Source organism: Mesoplodon bidens (assembly GCF_964165515.1).
Source record: "Mesoplodon bidens genome assembly, chromosome: 6".
NCBI lineage: Eukaryota > Metazoa > Chordata > Mammalia > Artiodactyla > Ziphiidae > Mesoplodon > Mesoplodon bidens.
In genome coordinates, this window is record NC_138162.1 from 5,354,054 (window position 1) to 5,381,104 (window position 27,051).

Below are 27,051 nucleotides of genomic sequence, written 5' to 3' on the forward strand. Positions count from 1 at the left end.
TCAACCTCTTCCCCCTGGGGAGGGCCCCAGTCCGAGGAGACCAGGGGAAACTGTCTGGGAGAAATGCCTGCCTATCCATATCCTATGCTGGATCCTTTTGGCAGCCGTCTTTGAAGACACATGCTGCTGGCTGATGGCAGGCTGTGCAGGTTTCTCAGAGCCACAGAAATGAGGAAACCTCTCTCCGTGGCTGTGACCTGAATAAGCCCACATACATTCTGTATGGAAACAGGCCAAACAGTTTAATAGCGGGGGGGGGCGGGGCGGACAACCAACACAACATGTAAAACAAAACAAGCAATCAAGCATCTCTGGAGTTTGGTTTCTGCTGTTTCTTTCGGGGTGTGTATTTCAATGAGAACGTCCAGTTCAAAGGCCTGCTCCAGGGTTTCTCGGTGAAGGGGAGCTGAGAACGCAGTTGGTCACAGGAACAGAGAGGGACACCGACACCCACTCAGCTTCTCCAGCCACCAAAGCCCTGGACAGACCTGCAAGGAAGTGCCGGGAGAGGCAGATCAGCTCCTGCTCTGAGGAAGGGCTTCGGGGCTTGTATCACTCCCTGTGTTCAAAGTTCAGGACCCTGAGTTTTTAATGTCATGCAGTTCTACACAGAAGCATAGAGCGAGGATCAAAAAAATAAGACTTGGTGATCGGCTTGGAGCCCAGGAAGCTCCTGAGACACGAACAGCAAAATAAGCAAAGGCATCTCTCAAGTCCTGCCTTCCAGACTTTGCTCATCAGAAGGCACAATCTTCTCTCTCAGGCTCAGCCCTTGAGGAGAGGCCAAGCCGGGCACCTCCTGCCACATGCCCGAGATCAGCAAGTCCACAGAACCCAAAGCCTGCTGCCAGACCACCATGCTGCTAGGACAAGCTTTTAAACCAGGAAAAATGGGCACAAAATGTACAAACAGAGCAGAAGCTAGTATTTTCACGTACCACACACTCCCCCATCCTTCGTTAATGACTCAAAATAACTGAAGATAGATACTTACGAGCTGGATGATCCAAAGCTAAATCCTGAAAAAGAGGAAAAGGGTGCAGTTAAAACACACACACACGGGACTTCCTGTGGCGCAGTGGTTAAGAATCTGCCTGACAATGCAGGAGACACGGGTTCGAGCCCTGGTCCAGGAAGATCCCACATGCCGCGGAGCAACTAAGCCCGTGTGCCACAACTACTGAGTCTGTGCTCTAGAGCCCTCGAGCCACAACTACTGAGCCTGCATGCTGCAACTACTGAAGCCCACACCCCTAGAGCCTGTGCTCCACAACAAGAGAAGCCACCACAATGAGAAGCCCCTGCACCGCAACAAACAGTAGTCCCTGCTCGCCGCAACTAGAGAAAGCCCATGTGCAGCAACGAAGACCCAAAGACCCAATGCAGCCAAACAAACAAACAAACAAACAAAACAAAAAAACACCACCACACACTTGAAAGACAAAGGTGGTCTCTAGGCCGCGCATTCTTTCCCTCCCTTTGTCTCCCTCCTCCTGCACTGCCTGCAGGTCCAGGCGGGCAGGAAGTGCCGTGGTCTTCTGGGTATTTCAGGGTTCTTCCCTCCTCCCCGGCGGGCACTGGCAGAGGGTCTTGGGTAGGCGCCCTCTCACTGCTGCACCATGCCACACAGATCCACTGCGTCGGGAAAATATGTTTTTTCTACTTCTCCCATCCACTTGCTTCCTCTTCTTGAGGCCAGAGCAGCAAGACACTAGGGTTCTAGGCCTGGCTCTGCTGCTCACCAGCTGGCCCTTTGGGCAAACTGGTTCCTTGGAGTTTTTGTGTCATTTGTAAAATAATAACGATGCCTAACTTCTGTGTCTAGTAAGTGTGGTGCAAGGATAAAAGCAGAATGCACACACTGTACTATGTGAAGAAGCGGAGTGTCAAACAAATGAAAGACATTTTGTAAAGTCTCTATGTCTTATTTTTAATTTTTTCTATATCTTATTTTTTGAGTCTGATTTTTAAATCAAGGTTTAGTAGAACCTGATTTTTTTTTTTTTTCTGTGGTACGCGGGCCTCTCACTGTTGTGGCCTCTCCCGTTGCGGAGCACAGGCTCCAGACGCGCAGGCTCAGCGGCCATGGCTCACGGGCCCAGCCGCTCTGCGGCATGTGGGATCTTCCCAGACCGGGACATGAACCCGTGTCCCCTGCATCAGCAGGCGGACCCTCAACCACTGCGCCACCAGGGAAGCCCCTAGAACCTGATTTTTAAATCAAGGTTATTTTGGGGGGTCCTCAAATCTTGAGAGAAAAATCAGGTCAGCCATTTCTTTACTTGGTAAGAAACAGCACAGCGTTACAGATCTAGTTAAAACCTAAAGAGAACATTTTGTCTTTCAAGCACTTTTGGCTTTTAAAATACTACACTGAACAGCCAGGTAAAACCACTCATTCTTTTTTTTGGGGCCGGGGGTGTCCAGGCATTTACTGAGGAGATGAAAGGAGGGACCCACGGTGAGGGAAGAGGTCTGGCTGCCTACCTCCGCTGCCCGATCCGAAGGCAGAGAATCCCCCGCTCTGGGTCCCGAACGCAGAAGACTGTTGGGACAGCGATCCAAAAGTCGGGGCGTTCTGACTGGCGAGGGTGCCAAAGGACGTGGTGTTGCTGCTGCTCCCAAACCTGGGTTCCGGCGAGAAATGAGGCTGCGGTTAAGCATGGCCACGCGGTCACTCTGCTGCCCGACGGCCTCAGTCCCCCCTCCCGAGTCTCAGGAAGTGAGATTCGCGTGATTCGAGGTGACTTGCTTGGTTTAAAGTGGCAGCCTCTCCCAACAAACAGGCCAGAGCCCAGAGCCAACCTTCACCTCAGTTTCGGGAAGAAAAACAAAGGGACGCCATATGAAGCCCCCCCCTTGCCCAGTGTTTGAGTTCTCCTCCACTGTCTGGAAATTCCAGGTCACTGGTCCTACTCTAATCCCACTCCTGCCTCGGGTCTCTCATGTACGCCTGTGGCAACTCCTCAGATGTCAGTGGGGGTCAGATACAGTTTCCTGGCCAGGGACCTGAAAAAAGGTGACAGGCTCTTTCGGAGATTTCATACCAAAGCTGGTACTCAGCTCTGCTGGACAAAATGGAACCAGCCAGTCAGGATTTATGTGGGAGAGCCCCCAGCCAAGGCAGAATCTGATACTTTTTTTTACTAGTGAAGAAAATAGCTGGTTTCAAATAAATAAATAAAAACCTCAAGATTCCTAGTCAGCCACGAACCTTCCACCAACTTTGCAGCATTATGTGCCGGGCGGTCACTGGCGAGAACAGTGTCCGTTAGAACCTGCCAGAATACTGGCTTAAGTCGATCCCAACTCTCCTTTAAAAGCTTTTCTTAACTTTAAGACTTGGGGTTTCCTGACTTCCTGGGAGAAACGTAAAAGACCCATCGGTCTCTGCAGGAAATCTAAGAAGCAATACATCAACTTGCTCACTTTCCTTGAAATTCGCCAGCACTGCTGCACCAGCATCTTTCATGGAGAGGAAAGGGTATGAATAAGAAGTCCACTTGAGTTTATTTTCAAGATAAAGATGCTTTCACCTGGCCAACCCTCCTCCCATGTACCCTGACAGTTCTCCCAGACAAGCCCCTGGCTCCACTCCCCACCTCTTTAGCTTTACACATCCTGAGCCAGTGCTGAGGACAAGGACGGCGAGAGGCCTATAAGACATTCATCTCAGACATCCATACCTCCTTTGAAGGAGACACTTTGTAGTCATCACCACATATATTTTACTGGGAATTTGTGGTGTGGTGAAGGCTATTTTTTCCATGGGGTTTTGGTAACCAGACCGAATTTCTGGGGCCCTTAAAAGCAGATCTCTAATACGGCATTTTCAAGTGAGGATATGCACAAGGGAGTGAGAGCCGCCTTGAAGGCTGAGCAGTCGTGGAGACTCTGAAACACGCACGGGGCCCAGGCAGTGCCGAAGGAAGCTGGCCCAGGGGACTGTGCACCGAAGACCCACTCTGGGGGTCTGGAGCGGAGCAGGGGACACAAGGAGTTGTTTGCTCAAGGACAACGGGTCTTCTGCGCAACAATCCCAAGAGGAAAGAATCTGATTAAAAACTATTCATTCAGAGTTTCCTAACAGAAGTCACCATACAAGGGGCAATCTTGGCTGTAAAGCAGCCAAGGTGAGACTGTTTTTCTTCCTTTAACCAATCTTTTAGCTCCACCAGGAGAACAGGGATGTGCCAGCCACTACTCCACGTATCAGGGGACAGCAACACAGCTGACGTCCACCATGTACTGGACAGAGTCTGCCTTGGAAGACACGAACCTTCCCCTGGAGACAACAGGAATCCTGGAGCGACTGGTTTGCTGATTTCGAGGGAGGGGCTTTCAGCTCAGTCGAGAGTAGGGGAAACAGAAGAACTTTCTTCTCAAAGCAGCAGTACTGGGCCCCAGTGCTTCTGCTGACCTGAGCCTGTGGGTTTGCCCAGGCCTCTCTGGGGGGCTTACCCGAATCCTCCCGCGCTGGCGGCCGCGGTACCCTCTCCGAACACTTTGCCTCCCGTCGAGCCCAGAGGGCTTGTAAAGGCTGGGGCTGAACCGAATGCTGGCACCCCTCCAAACCCAGGGGATCCCCCAAAAGTAGGAGGGCTGCCAAACACTGGAGCAGCACCGAAGCCACCTGAGCAAAACAGAGGCAAACAAACAGAAACGGGGAGAAAGAAAGAAGGAGACAGGAAGAGAAGACAATGAGCAGTGAGAAACCAAATCAAAAGAGGGAGGAGAAAGGGAAAAGTACGTTAGAAACTCAAATTCAAAACACTACAGCAGATGTATACGTGTAACGGATTCACTTTGTTACAAAGCAGAAACTAATACACCATTGTGAAGCAGTTATACTCCAATAAAGTTGTAAAAACAAACAAACAAACAAACAGAAAAACGCTAGAGCAAAGGGCAACACCCTTTCTATCAGCAAAATAACAAACCCAAACTCAAAACCCAGACCCAACCAAACCCACCACCCCCCCTCCATTTCTAGCAGAGGGGTCTGGGGTCCACGTAGGAGAGCCCCTTGGAGTTCTAAGAAACCAGCAGACTCTGTGTTTGTCTGCGAGCTCCCTGGTCCCTCCCAGAGGCAAGCTGGACTCATCAGCTCCAAGTCTCGTGAGATCCAACTGCCACCAAGAGCCAACTCCACGCACGGCAGACCCCCGCCCAGACCCTGTGCCACGTTTTGAGACTCCTCACTGAAAAGTCATGCTCAAAAGCACCGATCCCTACCCAGCTGTCAAAGTGGTCAGAGCTTATGACTTATCATCACATGGGCAAGGCATCTCACTTCATGGAGACACAAATTATAAAATTAGAGGCTCAAATCCCCTCTCAGGGAGAACCTGCGAGCCGGGTGACAGAGGAGATGGAGAGGCTGACGCTCGGCCAGGTGCCTTTTACTTATTTAGAACCTGAGAGCTCTCACATCTCTCACAGGAGTCTTTCTCTCCCTGTACAGAAGAATTTTTAAAAAATGCTCTCTCTCAGCCGTCAGGAACTACCCCTCAGTAAAAAAGCACACCGTTTCTTGTCTGGAGGAAGGCTGCTGCGTCAATGTGATAAGGCAATCAATCAGCCGGGAGGAGAGCCCTGGGTCCATGGAGCCCTGGGCAGGCTCCCAGCGCTCTCACTCACGTGGACACAGGCCCGCAGGGGTGGCACGCACGCAGGTGACTGCACAGGAAGGGCCAGGCGTGCCCAGGCCACCTCCCCTGATTGCTGGATGCCCATCAGGCGCGGGAAGACAGAAGGTCCTTCCCTAACTGTTCCTTCTGCTCCCGAGGAGGGTTCCCAAACCCCAAGATACTGCATACATCACTCTAGGCTATTAGCAGAGACACCTGCTGAGTATCTATTGAGCAGAACAGAGCAAAATGGTACAAGACGTGTGCTCTAAAGGGCAGCATTTCTTACAGCGCCCATTGGCCCAGGAGCTACGTGCTGAAGGGAGGAGTGGTGGCCCAGGCAGAGCCAGGAGGCGATTTGCCCAGGGAGACGGGGACCTCATTCTCGCCCCTTCAGAAAGTGAATCCCGGTGATAGAGGGATCACTCAGGCGTTCTGACTATGAGCGTAATCACAGCACAAGCTTCGGCCGCCTGCAACAGGAAAGATCAACTGCTGGACATGAAAAGCTGTCAGCTGAAGGCCTTAGTTAGCTGCTACTTTGTGGTTCAATCATTTGCTTATTTACCATGAACAGCAGAAGCACAACTGAGAAGGTGCTTTCTGTGCGGGCTCACGTTTGGGTTTACATTCTGTATTTTAAAACCTTGAGTGAAATTCCAAGCCATGATAATGGAGACTGTTGGGTTACAAATATAACAGACTGGAAAAAAAAAAAGTGCTAAAAAACCCTTGCAGTTGAATTATTTAAGACTGATCACAGATCTGGTTACACTTTCTTCCTGGACACACAGGCCTTTATCTAGTGCCTCGTACTCAACAGTGTTCAGAGTTCTTGGTGGAAGGTGAGTGAAAAATGAGAAGTCACAATGATACAGAAAGTACACTGGACAGGGAGGGGAGGAGATTAAGTGCACGCACGCACACGCGCGCACACACACACACACACACACACACACACAATGCCCCCCAAACAACAAATCCATGTCACAGATACATGAAACAGAAGGGAATGGTCACTTGGGCTTTATTTCTGGAGACAGACAACTCACTCCTGATGTTAGGGGGTTCCAATTTTATTAGATGCTTATATTTTTTCTCCTCCAGAAGAGACAGAAATTTAGTAGTACTCAATGATAATAAGATTTCTGATTTACTGAGGGCCCTCCACGTGCCAGGTGCTGTACACCAGTTTGCTTCAATCCTCCCAACAAACCTGGGACTCCCTACTTTACAGGTGAGGACCCCGAGGCTCAGAGAACACGTCTCTCATCTACGCTGAGCCAGCTGGTGAGTGGTAGAGCTGGGATGGGAACAGGGCTGAGTGACTCACAAGACTACCTATCCCCTCACCACTACTACGTGCCACGCTGCCCCCTGCCAGTGCCACCAAATCCAGCAACTCCACTGACAGAGCAGTGGCGTGACCCCAGCGGACTGGGGGTGGCAGGAGGTCATTTTCAGTCTGTCTCACTTCCTGTCCTCTCCTCAAATGATCTCCAGTGGTGTTATTTTCTCCTGCAACTGTACTCAAGGGAGGAACGGCACTTCTGGGACTCCAGAGACCCACCCACACCAGCAATCTAAAAATCCCTCGAGACCCCAATCTGGGTGGATTCATGGGGCAAGTTATCAAATAGGAAAAGTATTCTGAAACGTGGGAGGACACATTTTCTCTCGGACTGCAAAAATAAAAGGGGCAAATTCTCAGATCAACTGGGACATGATCCCAGGATACGGAACAACATAGAAGATAAACATGAGAATCGAAGAAAACATGATCAGGTTCCTGAAAAAGTAAATTTAAAAGTTTTGATGATTAATAAACCAGAATTTCTTAGTCAAATAATACTTGCCTTGTCAAGCAGGACCAAAACCTTTGTAGCCCTTTCATTTTTAAATCATTCACTGCAGGGAAAGGTGGCGGCAGAATAGAGCTGTGATGCTCATTTCTAGTCCATTTTAAACTCTAGGAAGGAGTGTAAAAAAACTAGCACTCAGGGCTTCCCTGGTGGCGCAGTGGTTGAGAGTCCGCCTGACAATGCAGGGGACATGGGTTCGTGCCCCGGTCCGGGAAGATCCCACATACCGCGGAGCAGCTGGGCCCGTGAGCCATGGCCGCTGAGCCTGTGCGTCCGGAGCCTGTGCTCCGCAACGGGAGAGGCCACAGCAGTGAGAGGCCCGCGTACCGCAAAAAACAAAAAAACCCCAAAAAAACAAAACTAGCACTCATAGACTAACCCAGCCCAGGCACGGGTCTGAGTAAAGGTGCACAGTGCATTCAGAAACCACAGCAATTTTGGTTCTAAAAGGTGGGATTCCAGGTACTAATTTGGGGCAGTTCTGCTCCTCAGTCAAAGCCACCCAGGCATCTGCTCCTTGGGTTGGGTCCTTCCTCTGCAACCCCCCATAAATTCAGAGCATCCCATACACACAAGGGAGAAGTATCCTGCCCGCTCACCTGTGGGGCATCTGCTTTGTTTTAAAGAACTGCTTGCTCAGCAAACATCCTCCCCCTTTGCCCCCTGCCTTAAAAAAGTCTTTTCACACAACCTTCCACACAACAGGGCAGGTATGCACAGGCCCCTCTGTAGATCTCAGAGACAGAAACAGGATAGAGGGGCAGCTGACAGAGATGAAGCACGGTTTTGCGGGTAAACATATACTGTTCTTTAAAATTTTAAATTATAAGTGTAATAATACACGATTGTAAGAAGCCACACAGTTTATAAATGTATACTTTAAAAGTAATGCTGGGATAAAAAGTAGTATTGTTAATGTTCTTTATTCCTGACTACGTGGGTATATTCCAACTGTGAAAATTAATTGAGCTGCATAGTTATGATATGTGGATACTGTACATGTACGGGAGTATCAATACATTTATGTATGGTACACTCAAAAGTAAAAAAAAAAAAAGTGATTTGGGAAGGAGGACAAATGACATAGACATAAGAAATTAAAGAAATAATCTGTCTTGCCCATCACAGGTAATGGGCATCCAAGCAAATCTGACTTAGGAGGCTTTCTTGTTTATATTTCAGTTATCATGGTCCTGTATGTTCCCTCACTTTGGTTGTTAAATGCAACTAAATATTTACAATGCTTTCTTCCCAAAGAAAACATGAAGTTCTCTTCAGGGCTGCATGCTATGCATTCTGTGCTTTTTAACATGTCTCAGGAGACCTAGAACAGCGTCAGAAACGTAGTAGATGCTCAATAATTAGAAAATGAATTTGGGGGAAAAGATCCCTTCATCCATACTCCATACTCTCCCCTGAGAACACCCCAGAGAGCCCTCCTTCCAGAGGTCTACGCAATGTTAAATACGCATCTAACGATAACCACGGCTAACAGGCATAGGAGTACCTGTTTTACTTGGAGTGGAAAACCCAAAGCCTTGGGAGGCCACACTTCCTCCTCCAGAGCTAAAGGTGCCAGCAGGTTTCTGGTCTCCAAATGATGAGCTGGCAAAGCCGCCAAACGTCTTGGCTCCACTGTTTCCAAAAAGGTTAGAGGTATCTGAAGAGATGAAGAACACGTATGAGGGAGATCAGAGGGAGAAAAATGTCCTTATCTGCTTCTCAGAACAGAGAAGGAAGGAACCTCACTAGGTGTCTGGGGAGAAGGGAATGATAGAGAAGTCAAGGATCCAAGGTCGCTGAGTGGCAGTGAAACAGAAACCTTCTTTGATTTGCATGCATCTTTTTTTTTTTTTTTTTTGAGGTACGCGGGCCTCTCACTGTTGTGGCCTCTCCCGCTGTGGAGCACAGGCTCCGGACGCGCAGGCTCAGCGGCCATGGCCCACGGGCCCAGCCGCTCCGCGGCACGGGGGATCCTCCCAGACTGGGAGACGTGAACCCGTGTCCCCTGCATCAGCAGGTGGACTCTCAACCACTGCGCCACCAGGGAAGCCCTGCATGCATCTTGATGACAAGTTTTTAATCATTCTGGTGCTCAAGCTCAGGATTTCCTGGCGTGATTCTACAGGCACAAAACAACGGGGCTGCAACAGGTCCCAGTGAAGAGGCTCTTCTGCAGAAAGGTACCTGCATGCCCACAGGTATCACAGGTTATGTTCAACACAGGACCAACCCCGCAGCTGCACACGAGACCATTTGCTTCTGAAGAACAGGGCTGGTTTTCATGGACCTCCTCGTATGAAGACCAACTTCAAATTTTGTCAGACTAGAGAAAACAAAGAGCGAATCCAAACCGAGCGCGGTGGCTTCCCACGTTCTGCTGGGCAAGCTTGCCACTGCCTGATCTGTGCAGAGAACGGCAGATGAAATAGGAAAAACCCTGCTGCTCCTACCTCTGATCTGATAGGAGCTAGGCATGCCCTGAAGAACGTAAGGGGCCAGCAAGACTGCCAGTCTAATTTCCTCTTTCTAAGAGGTTCAGTTAAGCCCTTGACCTTTCAGATGCTTATCTAGTGGGTCGCTCCCGCAGCTACACACTGAATCGGCTCCAAGGCTTAAAGGAAAAATGGAAATGAGGGACTTTCCTGGTGGTCCAGTGGTTAAGAATCCGCCTTCCAATGCAGGGGACATAGGCTCGATCCCTGGTCGGGGAACTAAGATCCCACGTGGCACGGGGCAACTAAGCCCATGCGCTGCCAACTACCGAGCCCACACACTCTAGAACCTGCGAGCCACAACTAGAGAGCCTGTGTGCTGCAACTACTGAGCCCGTGCACTGCAACTAGAGAGAAGCCCACGTGCCGCAACAAAAGACCCCACATGCCGCAACAAAAGACCCCACACGCTGCAACGAAGATCCCGCATGCCGCAACTAAACCCCACTGGAGCCACATAAATTAATTAAAAAAAAAATAAGGAAGTGAACTACTAAAAACCAAGATGGGTGAGAAGTTTTTTGTTACAAGAAATGCGAATCTGACAGGCAACATATAAACAGCCAAAGTCATATACACAGAAGTGCTTGGAGAGAGTACAAACAGCACACTAAATAACAGGAATTTTTCTTTAACCCTTTTCCCGGGGGGAGAGGGGAGGGATAACTCACATATCCCCACCATGTTTGGATGCGTGTTTTACTAAAATGAGATTGCACCCACAGTAAGGCAGCAAGAAGCTCTGCTGAAATGGGATCACTGCCCAAAGCCACAGGCATGGACAGGAGGCTGAAATGACATGCTCTGGGTGGCAATGGGGCATTGACTCCATGTCACCAAGCGAGGCCTACAAACACCTGCATAGGCCAGTCTTCCCCCAAGCCCATCAGGCGCTCACAGAGAAGGTGATGGAAAGGAGAAGAGTGGAGGGCGAATAACTCTGCAAGTCGAGCCGTCTGAAGAGGTGGTCCACCACTAGCCCGTCAGCACCAGGGTCTCTCATCTCGCTCTGCTGCCAGTCCCACCCCAGTGTGAGATGTAACTCCATTGCTACTTCCGCTTGCAACGCTCTTGATCTGCAGGCCAAGAAGTGAGGAGCCTCACCTCAGGGACACAAGCACCTCAGTGTCTAGGCACCGATAACAACAGAGCCTCAGACCACCGCAGGGTCACCTGCTCTGTAAAACTATTGCTGAGGGCTTCCCTGGTTGCGCAGTGGTTGAGAGTCCGCCTGCCAATGCAGGGGACACGGGTTCGTGCCCCGGTCTGGGAGGATCCCACATGCTGCGGAGCGGCTGGGCCCGTGAGCCATGGCCGCTGGGCCTGCATGTCCGGAGCCTGTGCTCTGCAACGGGAGAGGCCACAACAGTGAGAGGCCCGTGTACCGCAAAAACAAAACAAAACAAAACAAAAAACAAAAAAAACCCTATTGCTGACAGTTTGGGAGCTTGGCTGTGAGTAGGCCAGGCGCTGAGAGCAGGAGTGGATAACAAGTTCCTTTTCACCACCTTCATGTACGGTCGCACGGGACTATATACCCTCCGGCAGAGTCTGCAAAATGCCCTCTTGAGCAGTCTGATTCTTCCCTTACTGAGCCGGCTGAAGGTTACATCAGATTCCCCCAATGGCAGTACAAAACCAGGCTTCTCAGCCATTCCTTTTATTTGGTATTTCAAGAACAGAGGACTGCAATTTTCTGACTTTGTTAGTGCTAACAAGGCAAAAGTTCCAAATAGCAAACAAATTCAAGTACAAGATTAGAGGCTAGATCTCCTCTTGGAGAAATCAGAAATACAGAGAGAGATGAAATGATTTTACTGGGACAGTGCTGGAAGACAAATTCTAGAGAAGTCAGAGAACATTTAGAAGTCTTCGGGCTTCTTTATTCCTTTATCTCTTTAAGACTCCTTTGTCTTTAAGATGTTCACAGATATGACAGTGGAATAAATGAGTTGTGCAGTCAGTCCTGGCTTCGAAAACCTAGTAACTGTGGGGCAAGGACTTAACCTTTCCGAGTCCCAGTTTCCTCATACATATAATGGGACAGCACTGTGCCCAGGCAAGGCTGCTGGGAAGACTGAATGAATTAATGTATGGAAAGCCCCTAGTCAGGCATAAGGCAGGTCCTAGAAAACAGGACTTCCCTCTCTGTTTAACTTTCCTCCTGCCAATCATGTTTCCTATCCCAATCAAGTTCAATATAATAAAACAGAGCAGGTCAGCTGTAGAAAGTTAAACCCTTTTCATTTTGCAAAGATCACTAGAATCAAGCCATTCAAGTTGTAACAGTGGTCATTTGTAGTCTCAAAAGGAGCTCTGCATGTTGAAACGTTTTAGGATTTATTTAAGCTGCTCTGAAACAAAGTGGCATTAAGTGATGGGATGTCTGCTTCTCTCTGTCCCTATGGCCAACAATGTGCTTCTCAGTTTTCTCCTAGTGGCTCCAAAATAACAGTCTCTAGCTCTTGAAAATATGGTATCTTGGTTGTTGGAACAATATTTCATTGTGGAAGAGACTTCTTCACTTGTGAACTAGCCAGTAAGAAAGCTTGTCTCTGCAGAGCCACCGGATGACCTCCACTGGGGGTTCCAAGAACGGGTCACACTGGCATCCGCTTTGGGCTTCCCCCCACTGGTGCAACGTGGATCCTCCGTGGTCTTTTATTTGGCAAAAAACACTAGCAAAATCCAACATCAGGGTCTGACCCAATTTAAATTAAATGATACTTGATATAAATTTGATATAAATAACATCACAGAGACCAGGTCCCACGTCATTCTGCAGGTCTAAAGTCACTAGACGAGAATTCAACACACACTGAGAAGGTGGTTCTCAGGAAGCCCTTGTCCAGGATACCTTCCCAAGACATTCTCTTAAAGAAGAGCAGTAGAAGGAACCTTGTGGGACCAAAAGATTCTCATCAAATGACTCCTTCATCCTCATACAAACATGTCTTTCAAGCCCCTGTGCAGAAAGAATGTGCTGAGAATTGTTCTCACCAGTGTCTTTAGCACAAGACTCAAGGAGGCAATAGGGCCTTACAGGTAGCAATTCACAGGACCCCCAGGGGTTAACTGTATCTATGGTAGAGTCTTGGGGAAGAGAGAAGAAACCTTTCTAGTGTGAGCTTCTGGATACAGAACACGCCAACTCCAAGCACCAGTGTTCCTAGCTTGTCTTTCTCGATCAATGCATAGTTCCAATTACTTCTCAGGCCTAGAGAGGGCAGCTCCAGGACCAGGCAGCCTGGGGCCTAAATGTCACCAAGGGAAGTGCTGGCCGCCCAATCTGTGCTCAGATATCTATCTGCAGGGGAGCGTGTTCGATGCCATGCGGAGTGATCACAAGGGCTGTCAGACAAGGCGTACGGGGAGGCGTTCCACTCTATGGCGAGGCCAGAGGATCTCAGCAGGCAACGCGGTGGACCAGAGCTCTGCACACACCCCAGGATGAAACCCTCCTTACGCCACTTAATGGCTGTTACCACTGGAAGCCCACATTCCCACTCTGAACCCACTTCCTTATTGGTAAAATGGGGACAGCCACATCTGAAAATACTGTTGTGAGAGGTGATTAGACCGCACACACTGAACAACTGGCGCACAGCAGGTGATCAGTAAAGATGAGTTCCCTTCTGCTGACGGCTCGTGAAAGAACAGAGCATAAGGGCTGCAGGATTCCAGAGAGGGAGAGATCACTGTGCATCCTCGTGACCTTTCGGCCATGCTGCACAGAGGAAGACGTACATTCATGCTGAAAGGAACGGTAGGTTCAGAGAAGCGGCGTGTGGGGAGCAGTGTGAACCCTGGCATGAAGCACAGAGAAGTGAGGGTGTGTGTGTGCGCGCACGCGTGCGCAGGCGAAGGAATTCAAAGTCAGAAAAGTGTGTCAGGGCTCATGGAGGGCCCTGCATTATAGCCTAAGGAGTTGGTCTGGACTTTGATCTATAGTTAGTGGGACATTGCCAAAGGGTTCTGAGTAGGGAGAGTGGCAAAATAAAAGAGTTTTAAGACATTCAATTTGGCACAGATTTCCAGACCACAGTGTAGGAGACAGCGGGCAGAGAGGGGAGTGTGGAAACTCCTGTGATAACCTGGATGATAATGGGGACACACCCCACAATGACAGGGAAAGAGGAGAGGGAAAGAGCAGGGAAGGAACTGTCTGGCAGGCAGGAAGAGAGCCAGGAGCCCATCCACACAGGGCAGGAAACAGTGCTGCTCAGACGATCACACGTCGCAGGGTCGCCCGAGGAGAAAGAGGCCGCCCCTGCAGAAAACATTCTCAGTTCTGTGGCGAGGCCAGTGTCCTCCCCAGGGGCCTTCCAGCTCCTTCTCCACTGTTCCTTCCTCTCATCCGGCACTTGGTCCTCAGGGCTACAGAAGCTCTTGTCCGTTTCACTAGCAAATCACGCAGTTAGTTCTAAAAACCAAAATAATGATAAATCTTTCCTGCATACTTTCAAATTCACTTAAACTTCCCTTAAGCGTGAAAGTAAACTGCTGGTTTATAACAGCTGACGTTTAGGAGATGAAGACCCACAGGTGTCTGGTATCAAGAACAGATATATGTTTAATTTAAACCAGAATTAAAGAATTAGAAACAATGGTGTGCCTATGAACAACAGGTCGGGGCCGGGCGGGGGTGTCTGTCCCCGATTCTGCAGCACTGTCCAGTTACTATGGTGTAAACAACTACCCCCTGATGTCACTGAACAGGGAGCTGGGGAGAAATGTGCAAGCTGGCTCTCCCGAGCCGGCACAGGCCAGCTCCAGCCCATCACTGAGAGAAGGCCATTTTCTGCCAGGTAAGAGCCACGGCATTAAAGGTGAATCTGACAGGAGGAAAGGATTTTTTACAAAGATATGACACACCCACGTTTTAACAAAATAGGCTAGTAACACCATCTTGCAGACAATAATCTACCCATGGGACAAACCCACGTTTCTCACTAGCATGTTTTATTAAATGCCTGTTCTGTGCTAGACGCTGTGTTTGGCACCTTATGCACGATCTAGCTGAGTTCTAGGTCTGCCACTTTCTGGCTTTGTAACTAAAAATCACCTAACCATTCTGGCCTTGTTTCTTGATTGGAAAAGGGAGACTGACACCCGAGGATCACGTTTTCGAAGTACGTGCTGTGGAGCCCTGCAGCTGTGTGCTGACAGCCGGGGAAAAGATGGGGAACCCACCCAGGAGTATCGCTGGTTCTTGGCCCCTGCTTCTGAACACCCTGTTTTTCTCTGTTTTATATATCAGGATTCTGCGTAAGAGTTCATCTGCAGAAACGGCTTCTGAAAACTGTTCCTAGACTTGACTTCTCAGATCCCTTCATTCTAGGGTTCTAAATTCCTCCTAGCAGAACACAAATTTCTGATTATATAATTTCACAAGTTTAAAGCTATGTGTGTCTTCACTATAATCTCTCCTTATATATTACTAGATGAACAGGGACATCAAAATAACCGATCTGTGACTCCAGGAGTCTCAGCAAAGAGTTTTGCTTTTTAACTACATGAGCCTTAATATCAAGGAAACATCTGTCCTGTCTATGGAACGTGAGCTCTCGCATTAAGGTCGCGTGTAGCACAACAGATGAGAGAAGCTTCTGGTGGAGCGTATTAAACAAGAGAAGCTAAGATGAAGGTGACAGGTGCCCGACTTCCCATCTCAGTCTCCCCTGGCAGCAGGATATATTTTTTTAGAAGATTGAAACAAACAAATTTCTTTCATTTCCAACCATGAATAGACAGCTCAACAAGGAATTAGCTGGAGAAGAAAGTGCCAGCAGAAAGATACAGCTTCATTTGAAAATAAGACAAAAATGTAAGAGATGAGAAATAATGACGGCTTCAACTTTTGTGTGACATTTCTCTATAGTAGCTGAATTTTAAAGCAAATTCAAAGAGAGTCCAACACAAATGAAAATCCAGATGCTCCTCCAAGCACACCCAGCTTGTTCTGCTGCTCTCTTTTATGCTTGTCTGCTTGCATTCATTTCAAGTCATTTCAACCCTAAGAAACAGAGCAATTTGGGCCTTGGGAGAGAAGAGGGGAGTAGCTCAATACACAGATCCTCTCTCCCTGCAGCTCTGATGTCTTTCCATGATTATATAGGACATCTCATTAGAAAACCAAAAATAAAAAAAACAAAATCAAAACAGATCACACTGCTTTGGGGTAGATATTTTAAATGGGCCTTCTAGACTTTTTCTTTCCTTTCTACACTTGTCACTGAGGCTTTGATAACACCACGAGGATGACAATGACATCAGGGGACCAAGAAACTGGGAAAACTTTCTTGACTTACTTGGGGTGGCTGTAGATCCAAAGCCCCCGCTGGCCGAGCTGAATGGGTTTTTGTTGGCTGCATCTTGGCTGGGTTTCCCTCCAAGGCCACTGAAGAAACCTCCCCCTCTTCCAGTGTTTCCAGACCCAAACACGCTGCCACTGGAAGAGGATGACTGCTAAAAAACAAAAGGGACAGGAAGCAAGATAAGATGAGAGGTCACGGTAAAATGGCAGCCCACATCCACGGAGAGGAGGCACTCACAGCTTGTACCAGTGGAAGAAGCAGGAGAACGTTGATTAGTTCTGGTGCAGATGCTCTAACACCCACAAAGGAAGCTGAGCTCTGGACAGGAACACTCTACAATCACAAGTTCTCAAGTTCTTCTATGTGCACAGTTCTCTGAAAACATCATTTATGGTAGGTGGGAGTCTTAACAGTTCATCTGCCCTGATGCCTGCAGTCTCTGCTGGACATGACGCCAGGGGCAGGAAAACCAAGCCCTCAAAAGCGCCCCCAAATGTGTAAGTTTAAAAACATGTCTAGGTTATGATGAGCACCAATTATTTTGATTCCTCTAGTGTTTGGCTGACCTCATCAGCAACCGACGATAAGGGATTTACACTGTCTTTTCTCCCATTTGCGCGCTTTTATTTCGTAATGACTTCCCCAGTACTGCAGAAATGAGCTTAAATTAGCTCCACTGTTGAAACGATGACCGCAGCTGAATTCTGTCCAAGTTTGCAAATCTTATGCTCGGAGGATGCTGGGCACGTGCTGACACAAAGCTGTATCAGGCACCACACACTGTATTTTTGTTTAGAAACTGGTTCTTTAAGGAAGACCAGTGCTAGATTTGAGGGACCATTAATGATTAGTTAAGTATGATATCTCCCTGGCTGATAATGTAGAATACGATGGGCCATTAGAAATGGGTCGCTGTGCACAGGAACCTTACAGGAGCCCCTTCAAAGGGGAGGGGGTGGGAACCAGAGGAGTGTACAAGTCCCTCTTCTTTCTGGCAAAATAAACCACCCACCTCAAAACAGTGAGTGAAATACCAATAAATGAGCTAGGAAGGTAGTGCCCTTCAGAAAAGTGCCTAAAATGTAATTTACACACTCAAAAAATGGCTGCTGTTCAGTATTTTGACAATGACGATAATGAACCAATGACCGAGTGCTTTCTCTGTGCTAGGCACTTTTCTACGCACTTTACAAATAATTATTTAATCCCCACAACAGTCAAACCTCTAGCAGGCTGCCCCTGAAACATGCCCCAGCACACCCCTGCTCTGAGCCCCCGTACCGTGACTCTGTGCCTGGACCATAAGACAACTTCACTGACGTTCTGCTTCCCCTACAATCTGTGTTCACACAGCAGCTAGATTAATCCTTGAAAATGGCAGTCAAAACATTTCGCTCCTGCTTACAAATTCTGAAAGACACACATGACTCGGCCCCATCCATCTCTTGGCATCGTCTTCTATCCACCACCCCCGCCCCCGCACTTGGTACAGTCACACCAGTCTTTCGTGCCTTGGACACGACAAGCTAATTTTTACCTGAGGGCAACATACTTAATGTACTTGCTTGTCTCTCTCCTTTCTTTTCCCCCTTTAAACTTCTTTAAAAACAACAGTAACTGTTTACTACAACCATTTAATGATGAGTAACAGCTTTTTAAAACTTGGAATGAAATCCAACCATAAGAGCACAGGCTTTGATAACTAGTAAACTGACTTTCAAAGGAACGAAGACGTGACAAGTATGCATGCATGCGGAAAACAGAAAATATCAGGTTTCTTGGCTGACTTCCACGCATCAGGCTGAAACATAGGAAACTGCCAATATACGGACATTTTTGCCCTACAAGGAAAAAACCAAAACAAAAACCCCACCAAACCCAGCAATTTCAGATGGCTCAACTTATTTTTAAAAACATGATTTGAAAAGTAATGGATATCTGCAGAAATGAATAGCAACGGGTAGCACTTCACTGAAGTGAATGTGAATCAACAGTTATTGCATCCTCAGAAGCGGGTTAGAGTATCCCATTCATTTTAACTACAATAAATAACAATAGTTTTAAAAACTGTAAGTTATGGAAAATCTCACAAGTATAGATGGAGGAGCATAAAGAACCCATGTACCCATCACCCAGTTTCACCCGTTAACTCACAGCCAGTTGAGTGTTACCTAGAGCCCCATTTTCTTCCCCTCAGCCTTTACTAGTATGAAGTAAATCCCAGACATCTCACCATTTCATCCACGGATCTTCCAGTATAAAGCTCTAAAACATAAACCATAACCATAATAACATTATCGTGTCTACAAAATTAATTCCTTTATATCATTGAATAGAGAGCTAGTGTTCAAGATCCAGCCTAATAAAATTGCCAAAAAACCCTGTGAATCTCATCCAGCCTCCAGACCCAAACACCATGTCACAGGAAGTAACAGAGGGGACAGAGAAACAAGTTAATCGGGCGCCACACTGCGGGCATCTCCAAAGGACCGACAATCTGCTCTGTTCATCAACTGTGCTGTGAGGGAAAATAAAAGAGGGGCGGTCCTGGGAGGGCAATTTATAGATACAGAGGCTGAAGAGAACTATCAGCCAATCTCAGGGAGTGAACCTGACTTGATCCTGATTCAAAGAAACAAATGTAAAAACAGGCATTTACGAGACTTCTTCAGAAAGGCATTTCCTGACTATGGAACCTAAATCAGCTTCCCTGACTGCTACATCATCCCGCTTTACTGTCTTCACAGCACTGCGATGAACTATCTGACATGAAACTGTTTTAATAAACACCGACACCCCTCCCCACCCCCCCAAAATGTAAGCTCTATGGACACAGCCACTTTTGTCTGTCTTACTCATTACTGAATGCCGGCATGAATGTTAAATTAAGTTTCACAGTCCTGGTTCTCTACTGCCATTTGAACAACATTAAATCTTCTGATCCATAAACACAGCATGTCCTTCCATTTATTTAGATCACCTTTAATTTCTTTAAACAATGTTTCATTGTATTCAGAGCACACGTTTTGCACTTCTGTTAAATTTATTTCTACGTATTTTACTTCTTTTCATGATATTGAAAATGAATTGTTTTCTTAACTTCAATTTCATTTTCAGACGGTTTGTTGAAAACGTACAGAAATACAATTAATTTTTATATATTGATCTTGCACCCTGCAAACTTGCTGGCCCCATTCATTAGTTCTAGTTCTGTAGTGGATTCCTTTGGGATTTCTATATACATGATGTTACCTGCAGATGCATAGTTTTACTTCCTCCTTGCCAATCTGGATGCATTTCATCTCTTGCCTAAATGACCTGGCTAGACACAACATATGCTCTTGAGAGCCATCCCTATGGTCGCATGCCATCAGCCGTCCTTCCCTTCTTATTGTTGAGTAGTATTCCACTGTGTGAGGACGCCAGGGTCTACTGTTCCCCTGCCCATGAACATCTGGACTGTTTCCAGGTGTGGACTATCATCAACAAAGCTGCTATGAACATTCTGATAGAAGTCTGTCTGTGAGTATATATTTTCATTTCTTTTGGGTGAATACCTAGGACTAGAATTGCTAAACCACAAAATTAGTGTATATTAACTTACTGAGAACTTGCCAAATGGTCTTCCAAAGTGACCGCACCATTTTACCTTCCCACCAACCAGCAACCCATTAAGAGATCTAGTCACTCTAGATCTTTTCCACATTTGGTCTTGTTGGTTCTTAAATTTCAGTAATTCTACAGGTATGACATAGTATCTCATGGTTTTAATCTGTATTTCTCTGATGACTAACAATGCTGAGCAAGTTTCATGTGCTTATTGGCCATTTGCATAGCCCCTTTTGTAAAGTATCTGTCCAAGTATCTTGCTTATTTTAAAATTGAGGTGTCGTTTTATTTTTGAGTCATAGGAGTTCTTTATATATTCTGGACAGAAGCCCTTTAATTTATGTATTGTAAATATTTTCTCCCAGTCTATACCTTGCCTTTTCATTTTCATAACAAAGTCTTTTGATGAGCATAAGTTTGTAATTTTAATGAAATCCAGTTTTTCAATTTCTTTTATGGTTAGTGCTTTTTTGTGTCCTAAGAAATCTTTGTCTTCCAATGGTTTCTTCACAGTGGCATTATTGACACTTTGGGCCACATAATTCTTTGTTTTGGAGGGCTGTAGGATGTTTAGCCTCTATCCACGAGATGCCAGTAGTGTCTCCCACTCATGAGGATGAAACGTGTCTCCAGACACTGTGATTGTGAAATTCCCCCGGGGGGCAAAATCAATACCAGTTGAGAAGCCCTGATTTACTCCAAGGTAGCAAAGATGTTCTTTTTGCCTTTTTGCTACGGTTGTCATGTATTTAATACCTTGCTATTAACCGCACAATACATTGTTTCTCTTTATGTCATCAATCTTTTTTCTTCAGCTGTTTTAGAAGTTTTCCTTTTGTATTTGGTTTTCAGAAGCTTAACTAGGTTGTGTCCAGGGCTGGTTTTCTGAGGTCCACAGAGTGTCTTGGAATTGTGGATTCCTGTTCTTCAACAAATTTGAAAAAGCCTGGCCATTGTCTCTTCAAAAAAAAATTTTTTTTCTCACCAATTCTGTCTCCTCTCATTTTGGGACTCTGATTGCTTTATGTTGAATTGCCTGATACTGTTGCACAGGTCACTGATGCTCTGTCCAATTATTTTTCAGTCTCTCGGAGCTTCATTTTAGGTAATTTCTATTGACATATTTTCAAGTTCACTCTTCTTCTGTAGTATTCACTCTGCTGTTCAACCTGTCTAATCACTTTTTATTTTGGATATTAAACTTCAGATACAGACTGACTTTCTATTTGTTTTTGTAATTCCCATTTCTCTTCTGAGATTCCTTATTCAACCATTCTTTTATTTCCCTGTAAATCCTTGAGCACAACAGTTATTATAAAGTCTCTGCCTGTTAGTTCTAATACTGGATCATCTGTAGGTTATTTTTTGCTGATTTCTAAAGTATGACCATAGGTCCCCCTTTTCATTTTGCTTCTTCATATGTTACATACCTTTTATTGTTTGTTAGGTATACTGGACTTTATACAGAGGAACGGTGGTGTGGTGACTGAGGAATACTAGCGTGTTCCCCAGAGAGTGAGAGACCACTCTCGTCTGTGTCCTAAAGTGAGGAGGCAATTATTCAGATCTCACTAAGTGTCCAGTTGATCGGGAACTGGTTCACTGATTTAGACCGAACTCACCTCTGGTTAGCCAAACACTGTCTTTGCTTAGGGCTTAGGTTATTTGTCGTATAAGTGTTGGAGCCTGGAGCCAGGAGGCAGTTAGGCTGCAGTGCTACCTTTGGATTCAACAGTTTCAAGGAACAGGAGGTTGCAAGACTGCAAGTTCTTTCTGCTTTACTTTCTTTCTCTCAGCAAAATTGGGGGAGAGGTGAACAGAGGATTTTTATACTGAACTTGCAAGTCTTTCAGACTCCAATTTGTTGTTGTTGTTGTTGTTTTAAAAGCAGCTTTACTGGGATATAATTCATATACCACACAACTCACTGATTTAAAGTATAAAATTCAGGACTTCCCTGGTGGCACGGTGGTTAAGAATCCACCTGCCAATGCAGGGGACACCGCTTCGAGCCCTGGTCCAGGAAGATCCCACATGTCGCGGAGCAACTAAGCCCGTGCGCTACAACTACTGAGCCTGCGCTCTAGAGTCCGCGTGCCACAACTACTGAAACCCGCGCGCCTAGAGCCCGTGCTCCTCAACAAGAGAAGCCACCACAATGAGAGGCCCACACACCACAACGAAGAGTGGCCCCTGCTCACCGCAGCTAGAGAAAGCCTGCGTGTGGCAGCGAAGACCCAACGCAGGCAAAAATAAATAAATAAATAATAAATAAATTTATAAAGTATAAAATTCAATGGTTTGGGTATATTACATCTTTAAGTTTTAAAAAATGTGGTCAAATATGTATGACATAAAACTTGCCCTTTTAATCATCTTTTAGTATACAATTGAGTGGCATTAATTATATTCACAATGTTGTGCAACAGTTACCACTATCTCCAAAATTTTTCATCACCAAAGCCGAAATTCTGTAACCATTCAACAAGAACTCCCTGGTCCCTCCTCCCCCCAGTGCCTGGTAGGCTCTAATCCACTTCCCGGCTCTATGGATTTACCTATTCTAAATATTCCATACAAGTGGAATCATACAATATTTGTCCTTTTATATCTGGCTTATTTTACCTAACATAATGTATTCACGATTTATCCACGTGTAATATGAGTCACAACCCTATTCCTTTTGAAGGCTGAATAATATTCCTATGTATGGACAGACCACCTTTTGTTTATCCAGTCCTCTGTTGATGAACACTGGGTTGTTTCCATCTTTTGGCCACTGTGAATAATGCTGCAATGAGCAGTGGTGAGCAAGTGTCTGAGCCCTACTCCTGGGTCATATGACGGTTCTAGGTTTAGCCTTTCAAGGAACCTGTTTTCCACAATGGCTGTACCATTTTCCATTCCAACCAGCAATATACCAGGGTTCCAATCTCTCCAATCTTTGTCAATGCTTGTTATTTATTTTTATTTTTTTTTAAATTATAGCCCTCCTAGTGGTCGTGGAGTGGTATCTCAGTGTGGTTTTGATTTTCATTGTCCTACTGCTTATAATGCTACTGATGACCTTTTCGTGTGTTTACCGGTCATTCGTTTGCCCTCATTGTGGCCAATGGCTTCCTCTGGCTTCTCCAGCCAGTAAATTTCCTTCGGCAAAAACCCAGGCCTGACATTTGCCCCCCAAAGCTGCTGTACCATCAAGCTCACCTACGATTAAGTCCCGACGTGTCTGGAAATCAATTCAACAAGGCTTTCTGCCACGTTTTGATGGCCTCATTGTGACAGATTATATGTTCCAAAGATGGTCACAGTAGTATTTCTAGACCTAAATGCTCTTCTAGAGCAAGAGGTGAACTCTATTCCCCTCCCCTTGCACCTGGGTGGGGCTTTATGATTGCCTTGAACAAGAAGAGGCAGTATACATGATGCTCTGTGACTTCTGAGGACAGCTTCTGCCTGGCTCCCTCTCTTTCTTGGAACATTTTTCCATGGAATCCAGCCACCATGTTGTAAGGAAGGCCAGGCCATACAGAGAAGCCACATGTAGATGTTGTAGCCAAGAGTTCCAGTGAAGGTTGGAACTAACAGCCAAGCCAACCACTGGAGAATGCTACTGAGTTTTGGGGTACTTTGTTACACAGCACGAGATAATTCTAATATCCACAGAATTAGTGTGATTTTCACACCATCTGGATTTTTCTTGGTATTATGATGAAAATGAAGTTCTTCTATACCCTGGCCAGAATCTACCTGTATCCTTAGATTTTTCTGAGAATACCCCTACTACCTAAAAATTCATTCATTTTTACAATGCTTATCCTGTGCTAGCCACAGTCCTAAGCACTGGGGATATAGCAACAAATATAACAGATAAAGCCCCTGCCATGATAGAAAAAAAATTCATTTGAATTTCTAGCCCCTCCAATTGCAAATATAATTTCTGTGAAGGAAGAACATGAGGTGCAGGGCCGTAACCAACATGGAGTTTATCACAGTAAGCTTTAAATCTCTTGGCTCAAATTATGCCTGCGAGAGAGAGAAAAAATTTATGCCTGTGAAAGTCACGCGTGTAGCTCTAATTTGTTCATTTCCACAATGTAGTAACGTTCTACTACAGAATAATATAAGTTCATCTACCCAGTGGAATGGCCATAACCGTCTGGGTTGCTTCTAGCCCTCAGTTATTATAACATTGTACCCTGGCGCACAGGTGCATCAGTTTCTCTAAAGAACAAACTAGGGGTGGAACCACAGGGCTTTACTAGATCACACCAGACTATTTTCCAAGGTGGTGTGCCAACCTACGCCCCAGCTAAGAGTGTACGTGAGTTTCTGTGGCTCTGCATATCTGCTGACATTTGGTATTGTTGGGCTTTTAAATTTTTGCTGTTACAGGTGTGCATCTCTTAGTGGTTTTACTTTGTGTTACTAATTAAGTTGAATATGTTTATGGTCCTCTGGCTACCCTTTTTTTTTTTTTTTTTTTTAGATGTTGGGGGGTAGGAGTTTATTAATTAATTTACTTATTTTTCCTGTGTTGGGTCTCCGTTTCTGTGCAAGGACTTTCTCTAGTTGTAGCAAGCGGGGGGCCACTCTTCATCGCGGTGCGCGTGCCTCTCACAATCGCGGCCTCTCCCCTTGAGGAGCACAGGCTCCAGACGCGCAGGCTCAGTAGCTGTGGCTCAGGGGCCTAGTTGCTCCGCGGCATGTGGGATCCTCCCAGACCAGGGCTCGAACCCGTGTCCCCTGCATTAGCAGGCAGACTCTCAACGACTGCGCCACCAGGGAAGCCCCCTCTGGCTACCCTTTTTAAAAAATGTTTTCTTATTTCTCTCTTTTTCTAAATTGTGGTAAAATATACATGAAACTTGCCATTCTAAGCTTTTTATCCCCCATGTGTCTGGGGCATGAACCAGGCATGGGCACAAACCAAAAGCCAAGCTTGGATAAACAAGGAGTTGCTTTGTCCCCGGCTGATATAAACAGGCACCAGCAACTAGGTGCCACTCGACCCAGGTCAGGGGGAACATTTTAAGGATTTTAAGTGTATAATTCAGTGGCACTGAGTACATTCCACAATGCTGTGTAACCAACACTATCCTTTTTTATGAAGTCTCTTGTCCTTTTTCTTTCTGTTGTGTTTTCTATTAAGTTTTCTATGTACAGAGCTCAATGAATTTTGACATATAACTGTTTATGATGTTCTACTTTTTTTTTTTTGGCTGCGTTGGGTCTTCGTTGCTCCGCGCGGGGGCTTTCTCTAGTTGTGGTGAGCGGGGGCTACTCTTCGTTGCGGTGCGCAGGCTTCTCGTTGCGGTGCCTTCTCTTGTTGTGAAGCACAAGCTCTAGGCGCGTGGGCTCAGTAGTTGTGGCGCACGGGCTTAGTTACTCCGCCACACGTGGGATCTTCCCGTACCTGGTATTTTCAAGTTTGTCTTTTATTTCTTTACGGCATGTAAAACACAGCTGTTTCATAGTCTAGGAAGTCTTTGGAAACGTGTGTCTCATGTTTATTCTGGCTCTTGATCATAGTCCCTTGTTTCCTGTTGTGATGAATTTACGTGTGGGCATCAATGACCTTAAAAATTATCTGAGGCCTACAGTTACTTTTCTTCAGAGTGGCCTGTGCTCTTCTGCCAGACATCTGGAGACACCGCCATCCTCGGATCGGGTCAAGCCGCATTCTCAAGCCGAGACTGGTGAATCTGGAGTGACAGCTTATCGTGGGGAGGGTCTCTTTTAGCCCTCCCACTTTGTACACGTCTTGGTGAATGATGTCTGCCCCTCCGCCCTTTTGGGCTTGTTAACATAGGCAATTCAGGTGCTCTCACATTAGCAGATGCTCTCAGGGCAGAACTGGCTTCTGTGCTCCACTCACTTCTACAGGTTCCCATGTTCCCTTTAATCTGGTTTGGTTAAATACCTTGCTAGTTTATAAGTGCTTTTGAAACTATGGTTTGTACGTTTTATGTAGCCATTTTTAGCTGTTATCACTGGGGAACTTGAGAACCAGAAGTTCTGTTTCTCGGTCAAGGATCACTGACCAGGGCGGGGTCCATCTTCTAAGGAAAAAGGTGATAAAGAAAATCTCCTACTGAACACTTGGAAGAAACATATAATATGGCTACCAGTTTCTTAACTACTGGACAAGTACCAACGCCACCTTTACAAAGTCACAATCGTTTCCAATATATCAGAGCACCTTATGAAGTTACTATGATCTAAAAGCAGCTAGCTTTTACAACAGTAAATTTAACCCCTCTGGGTCCTCCGTGTCCTCATCTGTCAAATGGGCAGAATAACAGCATTACCTTATACAAGTACTAATGATTCCATGACTCAGTGTGTGTACAGCACTTAAAACCACACCCAGCACACAGATAACCACTAGCTAGACAAAGTGAAACGGCTCAGGTCACCGAAAGGTCCCTGGACTATATACTGCTTCCCACAGGGGCCATATACAGTTTCCGTTGCATATTCTTCTTCATCTTGTTTAAACAACGACTTAAAAAAAATAAAAACTCTTAGCTCAACGGCCTTTAAAAAAAAAAAAAGGCCAAGGACCACATTTAACCCATGGGCCATAGTTTGCCAATCCCTGGCCTAACAACAGGCAGAAGATTGATGGAAATCAGGCAGTGTGCTCTAAAGTGCTTCCCGAGAGGACTTTCACACAAGGATCAAAACTGTAGTGATTCTCTCAAATCAGAGGCTGAGACTTCTGCATCCCCAAGGGAGCTACAGAAGGCAGAGCTTGAGAACAACAGGGCTGTTTGCTGGGGCTGGTGACATCCTATAGGAACGTGACTGATTACATCCTACAGGACTGGTTACATCCTACGGGAACATGACTGATTGCATCCTATAGGAACGACGCAAATGGGTTTGATTCATGTTGACACGAATAGAGGCAAACATCCATATTTACCTGGCCAAAGACTGTTCCACCAGTACTGGCTGCTTGACCAAACAAAGAACCGGTGTTACTAGACCCAAAACCTGTAAAATAAAAAGAAAACCAAAGTTTAATTTGGATGAACCTTCTATAATATCAAAGTTTTGTTTTTTCTTTTTTAAATGGCATTCAGGTGTGCTAAAGTTCCTCACAATAAATCAACTCACGAAGAAAATCTGT

At 46.2% G+C, this 27,051-nt stretch overlaps 1 protein-coding gene across 2 annotated transcripts in view; it reads right to left on the reverse strand.

Moving 5' to 3' along the window:
- Positions 1-227: 227 nt before the first annotated feature.
- Positions 228-27,051, reverse strand: part of NUP214 (nucleoporin 214) — a 95,940-nt gene continuing 69,116 nt past the window's right edge. The window contains exons 30-36 of one of the 2 annotated variants that reach the window (XM_081238067.1): positions 26,845-26,915; positions 16,299-16,452; positions 9,000-9,152; positions 4,462-4,633; positions 2,488-2,627; positions 995-1,019; positions 228-488 (exon numbers count right to left, since the gene is read on the reverse strand). In XM_081238067.1, the coding sequence (XP_081094193.1) occupies positions 455-488; positions 995-1,019; positions 2,488-2,627; positions 4,462-4,633; positions 9,000-9,152; positions 16,299-16,452; positions 26,845-26,915 (749 nt within the window). In that variant the 3' untranslated portion in view covers positions 228-454. Of the gene's footprint in view, positions 489-994; positions 1,020-2,487; positions 2,628-4,461; positions 4,634-8,999; positions 9,153-16,298; positions 16,456-26,844; positions 26,916-27,051 lie in introns of both variants that reach the window. The other variant, XM_081238066.1, reaches the window with a different exon arrangement.